The following is a 12,883-nucleotide window of genomic DNA, read 5'->3' as shown; positions in this document are numbered from 1 at the left end:
TCCTTTTACACTTTTTTTCCTTCTTGGGAATAAGATTGTTCTTGTTTTCATATACAACCTTTTGCACCATTCTTAAACTAATTCCAAGCGCTTTAGCTACTTCTTCTTGTACATTCTTAGGCAACCCTTTATTTTCTTTTTCGTTCTCGAAGTAATTAATAACATTAAATACCATTTTTTTGGCTTGAGGATTTAGAAATCCACAAAAAGGCTTTTTCTTTTCCATAATTTGAAATTTAAATTATCTTGTGACAAATAATGTCATCCGTCAATCGAAACGAGACAGGCATGTTTGTTATGAAAGTAATTGTTTTAGAGCCACTGACATTTATCATTTCATCTTCTTTTGATACATTAACGCTGCATATATCTGTTTCGTTTATCTGACGCGTTGTAGTTAAAAAACGTTGTTGCACAAATTGAAATGAAACGTAACTACAAAAGTTTGTCGTTGATAATCCGATACACCCGCACGATAAGAGCGGTTTTGACTATATAGCTAATATTTAGATTCTGACAGCTGTTAGACATGACGTCAATCGAGCGCAACCATATGATGACGTAACGCTTAAGATATCGTAAGGCAACCGAGTTACTTACTCGCTAAAATAAGGCTTAAATAGACAGTTTTTCGAAACCATTAAAAAGTATTACCGGTAACCACTAATTGACATGTATGACATTTGAAGTGTCATTTATCGTATATGGATAGGCACCCTCCGCTTCTCCGCTATCTTACGGACGATAGGCATAGCCATAAACATAGCGAACGTATGCGCATTAATGTTGTTTACATTATTGTCAAATAATAATAATAATTAGTAATTCAATTTTATTTAGTGTTATTTTGTCTAAAACAGTAAAAAGATATTTGTTTATTTTTTAATTTTGCATAACAATGCCCACGACTAACCCAAATCTAAATTCCAGTGTCTTGACAAAATTCAAGAGAAGTAGGTTCAGATTTAATGATGAAGATGAACAAATACTTCTAATGGACATCCCAGCAAATAATCCCTATGTTGATCCAGCAAAATAGAACATCATGCACAATAATTTAAGTCTTTAATCGTATTGTAGCTTTAGGTACTTTTTAACTTTTAAATAACGCTACCTAATTAAATAATATTGTAGACCAAATATTAATAAAATACCTTTTAACACTTTTTGGAGAGCTGTCAAATAGCGGCTAAGATAACGTTTACGTCTATGTTAAGCGTCAAAACATATGCATCTTCGAAAACTGTCTAATATATACCAACAAACCTAAATCAAATCGAATGAAACAGATTAAGCGGTACTGCCAAATTAAGTTAAGGCCTCGTTTATACTAACGCACCTAAATGGCACACTTTTACTAACTACGAGCTACTAACTGCTTTCGCCCATTTAACAAAGGAATTCGAGTTCTAGGATATCGCAGCACCTTCATCAAAATAAACATTTTTGGAATATCCTACCAAAATATTGGCAGACTTTCGCGTCACCTTTCACGTGGTTGTTCTTTGTCCTTTCCTTTTTTCCCAAACCCGTTTCCAGATCCCTTTCCGCCCGGATAATGCCGGATGCATCGCTCCATCGCAGGAGAAGCGGACTGCTGTGCTCCGACATTGAATCCCTCGATAACCCAATAGACACTGCGGAAGAGGGGTTAGAAAAGAAAAAGAAGTCACCACTGAAGTCCATACAGACTCCAGGGGGAGGCACAGAAGTTGGTTTCAATAACCTAGAAGCCTAGACCATGCTACAGCTAGAGTAGTTCCTAGGTAGACACCACGAAGTAAAAAAAAAAACATTGGCAGAATATGTCTCAAGACATATGGTAACGATAATGGTAACGCCACGAATATCTGCTGTTCGTCATCATTCTGGAATCATTGCGATGACAAAAGCGGGTGGTGTACGACATCTCTAGAGACACGTGGAAAGTTAGCAAATCTTTCGGAATAGTAGACCACTGTTGGTACAGCTGGTAAATAAGAAGCCTTCGCCGCTGGGAAGGGAAAGCCAGTTCAGTTGGAATATTAGGGCGACTTCTAAATTGAGATGAATAAATTCAGTGTAAATAAATAATTTTAGTAGTCTTGATTGATCGTGTTTAGTGTGTATGAGTAAAATTAATCAGGTGAGTATTTTGGTGCATTAAGTGTTTTAATTCACGATAAAAACGTTACCAATGTAAAATGCAAGAAAAGATTTAGGGAAACAATGTCAATTTAAAAAGTGAGCTTGAGGAAAAGCCAAGAGAGAATTCTGCTAGGTTGAAAGAAAACACTTTGGAAAATAATGCCAATTTGAGAAAGGAATTGAAAGAAGACACTTTTAAAGAATCTTCTTCTTTGGAAAAGCGGAGGACAGGATTCAGGAAAGAGAATTTTAACATCGGACGTTAACACTTGCGATGAGTTGTCCTGTAAACCTTTAACAGTGGACAGCAAGAAAGTTTGTGCCAATACGGAATCTTGGCCTTAAGAGAAGATGCTGCTGCCATCCTGCAAAGAATGTTTCCCGGAAAGAAACAAGAAGTCTAGGACCACCTGGTGAAGTGTTTAGAGATGCGTCAGACCCAGTCACACCTGGAACGACATGTTCAGTTGTTATGTTACCACATACAGCTGAAACTTCGGCGCCAGAAGACAGAGGAGTTCTTGGAAGAATTTCAAGCCGATTTGGTTCGACTGGCATATACAGATATCCCGGAAAGAATCGTAGAACGTTTGGCAGTTCAAGATGAACTAACACGGGCTCTTGAATTCGAAGCTGCCAAGAACAGGAACAAGAGTCCGGCAAGTGATTCCAAAAGAGGACGCCTTCAAGGAAACAATCAAGAGAATCATTAGGGAGGTTTATGGAGGATGTAGCCGGCGGGACCCGAAGTTGGAGCATCATAAATGTGGTAAAGCAGGTCATACAAGAAAAGACTGTTCAGAAGGCGCTAGTTCCACACACGCCAATCCAGAAAACTAAAGGTCGATGCGAAGGGGTAATCGTCGGCCTGTATTCAGAAAGCCGTATCAAGAAGATTCTGTTCAGAGACCTGCAAATATTGTGGGCGGGCAGAGAAAAAATATGATCAGATGTTCAGAACCTCTATCGTCGATAATACTTTGCAGGCAAAATGGGGATCTCATGAAACATCAACAGGAAGATATGGCTAGAGGAAATTCATGCCTGTATATCAGGACGACATCTTAAGACCCTGGAAAAAGTGAGCGAAAGATTTTACTGAGTCGGACGTCCAGTCTATTACATTTAGCAAGACAGACTTAAGAGACTGGTGCAGAACATTGTTCATGCTGGCTTATCGATCGGCCATCCATAAAAGCACAGGAAAGGCTCTGACTCGAATAGTGATGGGAAGAGAACTATCCCATCCGATCTGAAATTTGGTTGCCTGCCAGGAACCGAAGTTGCCGAGGAGAACTATGTCAGTGAGATCGGATCGAGGACGCATATGATGTCAATGCCAAAGACCAGAGGTACAACAACGGTGACTTGATTTGGCTTTGTGACCCCAAATGATGATGGGTCCATCATCGAAATTTAAAACATCCTGGGATAGGCCATACGAAGTTCTGAAAGTCCGCAACGATGTTCTTCACCGAATACAAAACCGCCGCAATGTAAAGCTCGAGTCATTCACTTTAATCGACTGGCTTCTTATTATGGAAACTATAAAGCCGCTAAGCTGCGGCAATCATGAATTCATGGCCCATCATTCTAATGGCTGAAAGAGGCGGTACGGACCTGTGAACTGCAGGAAGACCTGTTCACTGCTCCAGGTGAGTATTTTCTGGCACGTTGGATGGCTAAGGATTTACAAATGTCTGAGTAAATAGACGAGGATTTCCGCAGAAGATTTGGAAAAATCAAGAGTTGCTTTGGTCTAACCCCAGAGTCGGGCAAGCATTCAAGATAACTGATGCCAATGGAGAGAAAGATTTTCTACCTGGTTACCAAAGAGGCATCACATCAGAAGCCAACCTATAAGGACATTTGAGATGCTTTGTGTTCTTTAAATGAGGCGTTGCTTGCCGAGGATCTGAAAAGCCTGACAATTCTCAAAACTCGTGTGCGTACTTGATAAATTGAACTGAAAAATGATTCTCAGTATGTTAGAGGTGGTCTTCACGTTTACAGGCGTCCAAATTCTGGTGTGCTGTTACTCCTCAACGCCGTTCTCTGAAGAAACGTGTTAAAATTTCTATGAGAGATTCTGTTGCAGTAGGGAAACTTTACTACTTTCTACCATCTTTAGGATTCATTTTGGGACGAAATGAGCTTAGGGGCGGTGTAAGGTCTTAAGCGATCGTGTTTAGTGTTTACGTATGAAAGAAATCAGTTGGCTATTGTTGCGCATCGAGTGTTATAATTTATACCTAAACGAACGGATAAAAACGCTAGGGTATAAAATAAAAAAATCTAAGATTGCCTTTAAATTGTGTTTGCTTGCCTTAATTGACTTAAATAGAAGTTGTCTTTTAAACTTCTGCGATATATTAAAATTATATTTCTTCCTGCGATGACTTTCTTGTAGGATTTAAGACGTTATTTTGGATGTGGTTTTTTATGTCACTTTAAGGTCGAAAGAACGTCAACTGCCATAATCATATTTGTCCTATAATGGACAATCAAAAAGGACCCGACTTTTAACACTTTATCTAGCTGAGGATGTGCTGATCTTGCTTTAAACTCTAAAATACTAAAGATGAAATTAAACCTAGAACAAAAAAAAAACGAATTGTTACTCCACCTCAAGATTTATACATTCATAAGGTTACCGCACGCTAGGGTCTTAAGACGGGGCAAATGCGGTGTGTGATGAGAACCGATATCACTTCTCATTGGTCCTTGCGTGGGCACCAATGAGAGCCGGCGTCATTGGTCACTAGCTTAGGGTAATCTTGAGTTTAAAAATGTTGACTTCGCGTAACCAAGAAGTGCCTCTTATCGGATTATCCAATACCCGGCTATTTTCTAATAACCGCTCGTCCCTGCTGTATATGCACTGACAAATGACTGATATGACGTCGCCATTCCGTGGTTATAAATAAATAACGGAATAAGCGGAATTCTCAAACTAATCTAAGGCTTCGTTTCTACTGCGGCACCTAAAAGGCACACTTTTAGGTGCTGCACAACTATTAAGCTTACCTGAAAAAGGTTTTCAATTTCTAGGATAAACATTCCTGGATAATCCTACCAAAATATTGGCACAATATATCTCAAAACATACATTGTTTTAATCACTTTCTTTTTCAAATTCTCGTTATCTTTTAATATATTTTTGCTTCACTTGTAGTTAAATATTAAATAATAATTAGCAAAAAATAACAAAACAGTTTTACAACTAACGAAAACTCTTTATTTTATTCTCGACATGTGTTTCGCTAACAAAGTTAGCATCTTCGGGAGAAGATTAAAACTCATAGTGTGTCACAACAGAGATTCCAACTATAGGACTAATTATTAGCATGTAATTAACAAATAAAACGAATAAAGACAAACATTAAAAAATATATATATTTTTTAATTTTATTATTAGAATACATCAGCATCGTACTGCAATGATAAGATCTCCGTCCTTGAAGTATTTGGAGATGGGGTTATAGCGGTACCATCTTTGGCAAACACTTGATATGCGATTACTGATATAATATTTTGTAAAATTCATAATATCACTTCATGACTGTCAATTTAGGAGAAAGTTCGAAAAGATTTTAGAAACTATGACACTACTAGACTACGAAAACTGGACTCCTAAAATCTATAGTAGAAAAGTAAAGCTCTTCTATCATAGATTTTGAATCTTTTACCAGCTTTTGATAGTGATAAATGTTATGCTATTCCACAACTGTTAAAAAGATAAGAGAATTGACGCTTGAATTTTATAGCATTTTAAACATGCAAAATGTCAACTGTTAGGAAACAGCTAAAAAACAATTTATTATCTGAAAATGTATGGGGCGTTTCATTTCAAAAATATACACCTATTATTAAAAAGTGTTTGCGAGACACTGCATAACTAAATAAATAATTATTTCATGTTTTTTTTTCGAACATATATTCTTTATCTAAATGTCTTTTTATACCATTATCATTAGAAATAATGTAAACGTCTAAATAGGCTTAGGAAACCTTGTCATCAGAGAAACGTGTTGTCATTCTAAATACCGAATATATTATAAAATCTCTTGATTTGGTTCAGACTTTTTGCTAATCCATATCCTTAAATTTGAAACTTCGAGATATTGTAGTACTTAAGGAGTAAAATGGTGGAAGCTAGAAATTAATACACATATAAAATAAAATCATATAATTTATTGTTAAATACATAATTGAATAAAAAATCTGCTTAAAACACATCAATATTACTACTACATTGTCTATATTAATGAAAAATCATTTATGTATGTATAACGAATTTTGATTTATGTCGTAAAACGATATATATAACCAAACATTTTTCTAACTTGCAAAAAGCCTACAGTGACACATCAGTCTTTTTGCATAAATCATTTTTTAAGTCATTTATTTAAGTAACGAAAACAACTCGAGAATAATAAATTTATTTTTTTTTAACTTTAATATTAATATTATTTAATTAAATCTGATAAATCTCCTCACTTACCATACATTACCTGTTTTTATTTACCAAAGCTCAATTGTAGTAGCATTTTGTACATTATAAGTATATTAGATAGAATGTGAGCTTTTAATTTCCCATTATTACCTAACTCCTTTTTACAGTATTTTACCCACTTTACTACATATTTGTTTGTTATATTTAGAGAGCAAATAATATACATACTTTGCTGTTTAGTAAGGACTACTTCAGTAAAACCGAAGACGCAAGGGTGGGTAGCAGTTTATTTATTAAAAATATATAATTCTCATATGCACCACATCCAACATAAAAACTAGATAATTTTATTTCAGTTAAAAATCTCATAAAATTAATATAACGATTACAAAAATGATTCTAAGCAAATGAGATTGCAGCTGGAACAATTATTATGAAAATTAATTATTTATCTATACTTTTTCGTTACCTAATAAGAAGACTTACTTCAGTCGATTTAATTTATTTTTATTACTTTAAAATGGATGGACACATTTAGTAATCCTAGATACAAGGAATTTTAAATATCTTTATTTACATAGACTTTCTATAGTAATAAATTTAATAATTTTAGAAATACTTGTTGTTATGCGAGCCAAATCGTAATTGGCACACTTTGTATACAGATTTAAATACAAAAGACTTTCAGCGAATATTGACGCAAGCATTCCAGTATTTTCATTTTATCAAGCATTAAGCATTCTCACATAATACAATACTTTAAAATTATATAATTTCTTAAATTATTACTTTTTTTATAAAAATAATTGTAAGTCATAGGTCCCCCAACTAATTTGGCCAGATTCTACTTAGTGTTTAAAGTATTCAAGTTAAGCATTAAATGTTGTTGGTTGGTGATCGCGCCTTGGTACTTTTAAATTATGGCAAACATTTTGTGAGTGAAAAATTTATTAACGTTTTAAATTAATTGCTAATTTATATTTCATACCTTCAAATTTAATTATATTGGCTGTTAATTAATTGCATGGGTTATTTTTATGTAATTTTAAGACAAAAAGGTTTTGTGAACAAGTTCTACTGTCTTATGTTATACAGGACATAGGTAAATTATTAATAAATAGAAGACTTGCATAACAGTTGGTTTCAATAGATCCATGAAATATGCCAGCCATATATTACTGGACTATCACACGAATATACCAATAATAAGTAATAAGTAATATTCCAGGAATATGATTATCTATCGGCTGTACCAAATAAATTTCGGGGCATGTTATCAATCGCAACATATACACCGTCGTCGGGTTTTACATACTTTCCTTAAACCAAAATATTTTGCACGTGAATATTTCTGAAGATAAAAAAGTGTCTACGCTTTCAACCTTAGTGATTAAGGATGCCTATAGTATACTTAGAAGACCTTTGTAGCCCTATGCACCATTTTCCCTGAAAAATATTCGAAAAGGTTCTGTTTTTAAGGAAAGAATAGAATTCTATATGTTAAGGCAAAATAAGGAGGAACCTTTGCGTAAGCGGTTGGAACGCATAAAAAATAAAGCCAGCACATGCAAGTTTGGTGCCTTACTGGAGCAATATTATATGTGATGGTAGCAGGGTATGTAAAAACTGTAAGAATTGCTCATTTAATTAAGATCTGTTATTGTTTTTTAGAAAACAAATTATTTTCGACTGGAAGGATTCAAAGTTTGAGAATTTAAAAACATCATAAAATTTAATTAAACGACAAAATGCAATAAGTGACGTAATACCCAATAAAATAAGTATGTAACTCATTATGAATTCGCCACAATACAGATTTTACTTAAAATGCAAACTTAGTCAGTTTGCGGCTCAAAAATTTATACGGTTGGCATATAAATTACGTAAAAAAACAACACAAAAGGAAGAACCACAAATTAAAGGACATTTAACGTTACTCCTACAATATGGAGAAAATGAAATTCCCGAATAAAATAGTGTATTTTGATCGAAACGCTAACGAAACACAAATGAGACTAGTCTCCTATAGCGATTTAATTATGGTACAAAAAATTGCAGAGTGAATGTTTATCGTTGCAAGTACCCCGATCCTGGATATTCAAGGCTGTAATATTTTTGCCTTTGTCGCGACCTATAGTGTTTATTATTTTCAAGGATGCCAGGTCAGGTATATAAATTTTTTTTTTATAGCAGTGGAGAAAAGAAGGATGTTACACGTCTGGTTCTTTTACTATAAAAGAAATTTTCGATCGTGACATGGGAAGTAGTAAAATAACAAAAAGTAATATTAGTTTGTTAATATTTAAAAAATATGTATACAAAGAAAGCTCCCATAACGGACAGCTTCAATTAACCGACATATCCGATAAGCGGACAAATTTTATGAAAACGTTATTTTGAATACGATTAAAAATATACATTATATTCGTATAAGTGGACTATGCTATAAACAGACGTGGACAGGATATTTCATAAAACATATCCAATAGCCGAATACAAAACTTCAATAAACAGAAGAAAATCTTCAATACATGGACGCGAAGTTCTAATAAACCGACAGTTATTGTTGTATGGAGATCCAACAATCGAAGTTTTATCATTGTGAAATGATTTTAAAACATATTTTTCAAGAATTATATCCCAAATCAGCATGTTAGTTTGGTAAATTTAAAAAACCATTAATATATTAAAATTAAACGAAAAACATCTTAACCCTCAGTAGTGCATTTTATTAAAACAAAAAAGCTAAATATGTTCAAAAAACTGTCTCAGTGAAGTTGGCCCAACGCCCCAAAACATGATTTTTTAGAATTTATTTAAGGGATAACTAAAATTTTATTTCAAATATAATATTTTTGGTTTCTTGAAATGTTAATGAAAAGATAACAAAACCGACGCAGCTATTTTTAAAGCGTTTTAATTTCGATATTTTTTTCTTTGCAAAATGATTTTTCTATCGCAAAATACGTGATGGAAATAACTTAGTTGAATGGTCTGTTTATGCGCTTCGATAAAATAAAAGTAGGCTGTATAAAACAAATTGCGTTGCAACAATATTTTGCGTTGCTAAGAAGCCGATTTTGACGTTTAAATCAACTTTCAATGCATTAGTGTTGTTGTTAACAATTAAAAATGGCTCGTGGTAAGGCTGTCTCTGACGAAATAAGAAAAGTGATCATTCACTTGCATTTAAAAGGTAAAAATGCTTCCCAAATCGCTGACAGTATTAACAAATCGAGGTATACAGTTCGAAATATTATTAAATTGTACAAAACAACGGGATCTGTTGCTCAAAAACCCAGAAGCAGAAGAGAAACCCCTACTGACAAAAATTCAGAAGAAAAACAGGCTAGCGTGGGCTAAAGAACACAAATCATGGTCTTCGAACCAATGGAACTCGATTATTTGGAGTGATGAAGCCAGATTTGAAGTATCCGTTGGTGATAGTAGAAGTCGTGTCATAAGAACTAAAGAAGAAGTGTTTCAGAATGACTGTCTTAAAAAAAAAGTTTCCGGCTTCTGTTATGATCAGGGGATCGATTTCAGCAAGTGGAGTGGGAAACTTACAATTTGTGGAAGGTATTATGAATGCTGATAAGTACATTAACGTGCTTGAAAATAACCTAATACCCCAAATTGAACAAATGCGTTTAAACAATATCGAATGTATCTTCCAACAAGATGGTGCCGCTTGCCATACGGCTAAAAAAGTAAAAGATTGGATGTTAGAAAACATAATTCCAGTTTTAAAGTGGACATCGAGTAGTCCAGATCTATCGCCGATTGAAACCTTGTGGCATATCATGAAGAAGAAGCTCAGATCGAATCCCGCAAGATCTGTTCCAGAATTGCGAACCCGTCTCCAAGAAATTTGGAACAGTTTTACACCAGATGACTGTCAAACATTAGTTGACACTATGTTAAGACGTATCAAAGCAGTAATCAGTCGAAAAGGCAATGTAACGCAGTGGTAATTTGCTGCTATTTGGTTTTGTTGATTTTTATTAATCGACAGATTTTTTGAATTTTTGTAATATATTTTTCCTCAGTTATAAAACATGTAGTATTTTAAGCTAATATTAAATAAAAAGATCATATGTTATCAGAAATACCTTTTAGTTTTTAATACATTTTCGCTAATATGTCAAATTTCATAAAAAATCCTAGCTTTGATAGTTGGGCCAACTTCACTGAGACAGGGCTCGTATATCAATTGTCGTGTATGTAACAAACTGTCCTGTTATTATAGAGCTTTCACTGTAAATAAAAAATTTATGTGGAGACAGCCTCTTTTGCTTCTTTTAACGGCTTGTTAACTAACATGAAAAAAACATAAACATGAAAGTCATCTATTACTATAGCAAATATAATTTGAGAAAGTCGAAAAATAAAACAAAACTTCCATACTGACTAATTATGTCTTCTAGTTATTTTCAAAAAAATTGTTTAACTAGACATGATTGAAAACAATAGCCATATTACGACCATTTGATTCATTGAACCTTTTTGCCTTAAATTTCGGTAAGGGATAACACCTATGATATGCCACATACTTAATTAACATCCTATATAGTGACAATTGTTGCCAAACTTAAAATTGAAGTGGTTTTCACACGATTAAATCAATCTGGGATACACTATAGAGCTCATGTATAGTTTACAGGGGCAATATCTAAAAATTGCTTATTGTAGGACAATTTTGAATCGATTTTTATTAAGCACTTTTTAGGACATCGCGCTTGTACTACTAGCAGATGAAATACATCATCTCGAAACAATTAGAGACCTTCTTATGTATTCGAGGTTAAAATGAAATACGTTGCAAATCCTTAAAAACGGGAAAAATTACAAATCGAATTCTTTAAATACCTTTTAATTGACCTTACATTTTATTTAAACTGATATGCATTTCATTTCATTCTTACCTCGTACTACTGTTACATTATTCATAATTATGTATTTGGTTCAACTTAAAATTATACGTGTCAAGAAACTCAGTACAGTAATATTTTTTTGAGCATTATTTAAGTATGAAATTAAAATAGAATTAATAATGGGTAATATTTACAACAGTCACCTTCTAATTATTTGGTCTTAATATACCAAAAAAAAATAGGGCAATAACTAAAGCTACAAAATAATTAAAAACATTTCCTTAAAGAAATTTGCTTATTAAATATATATGGTTTAATGCAAAACTAAAGCGCTATACATGAGTATTTGATTCCAATACAAATAGTGACAACAAAAATTCGATGATGCTTAAAAATATAAAGCTGCTTTACTACCGATGAATGGGTATTAAACAGCTACAAATATGCCAAAACGCGTATAATATGTTTTTCCTAATATCACCCTTACGCGTTACATAACTAAAAAACCAACCTAGCACACTCCATTATGATTTTATTTTAAAAACTTTATCAACTGTACAGTAACATCTCAAGTAACCTGACATGATTTTCACTTATTTATTAGAACAAATTTAGCATTTTAATTCGTTAGTTTTCACTTCCCAGTGTTGCCAATGTCTCACCTGGAATGTTCCTATCAAATCCGCAACTCAATCCGCCATTTCAGATCTTCCGTCAATTTAGCCTAGAGTTTTCGCACTCACACTATGCACTCTTGAAAGTTATCGCAGAGCTATAGTATCCCATTGGTAAAATACTGAAACCCGTCGTAAAGTTTCGTTGAAAGGGAATGGATGCTTCCTTCCACCATTCGGTTAACCTCCAATTGGAGTTGCTCTTCGGTCATGCTCATATGGAAACGGTTTCGGAGATTTTGTACTGTGGCAGCTCCTGACTTAAAGCAAGGCAGTTGGTTGCCTATAAGAAAAAGTAAATTTAAGGAGTGTTTTTTAAAAATAAATCGAAATTAAATTGCGTATTATAATCGAAATTATATAAATATATATAATTTTTTTTTAACCACTCATAAAATATGTGAACATTTTTGTTAGTTTTTTTTATCAGCAAGCAAAAAATGTACAATAAACATTAGGACAAACTTGGTTAAATTAGCAGCAGAAGCCCGGTGAACAATGAACATGTAAACACAGTGTCATTTGTAAGGTAATGTCATCATGGGATCCTATCCGTTTTTACGAATAATATTTGTTCTGATTTTTGTCTGGACATAATGGCTAGAATTGAAGTGGTTTCGGGTGTTTTGCAGGATTTGCACTCAAGCTTTGTTTTCTTTAATTTTTTTGTCAGAGTTTTGAATTCGTGCCACTTATTCTTGCATATGACTTTAAAATTTACAGAATGATCAGAAAGTCATATTCAGTAATGG

General features: G+C 33.6%; 1 protein-coding gene across 1 annotated transcript in view; it reads right to left on the bottom strand.

Annotated features, from left to right (window-relative positions):
• Positions 1-6,306: 6,306 nt before the first annotated feature.
• Positions 6,307-12,883, bottom strand: part of LOC126736840 (phosphatidylinositol 4-kinase beta) — a 109,805-nt gene continuing 103,228 nt past the window's right edge. The window contains exon 10 of the mRNA XM_050441392.1: positions 6,307-12,414. Coding sequence (XP_050297349.1) covers positions 12,230-12,414 — 185 coding nt within the window. The 3' untranslated portion in view covers positions 6,307-12,229. The remainder of the gene's footprint in view (positions 12,415-12,883) is intronic.

This window comes from Anthonomus grandis, chromosome 5, assembly GCF_022605725.1.
Source record: "Anthonomus grandis grandis chromosome 5, icAntGran1.3, whole genome shotgun sequence".
Taxonomy (NCBI): domain Eukaryota; kingdom Metazoa; phylum Arthropoda; class Insecta; order Coleoptera; family Curculionidae; genus Anthonomus; species Anthonomus grandis.
The sequence above is the reverse complement of the archived record's forward strand: the minus strand, read 5'-3'. Positions and strand labels throughout refer to the sequence as shown.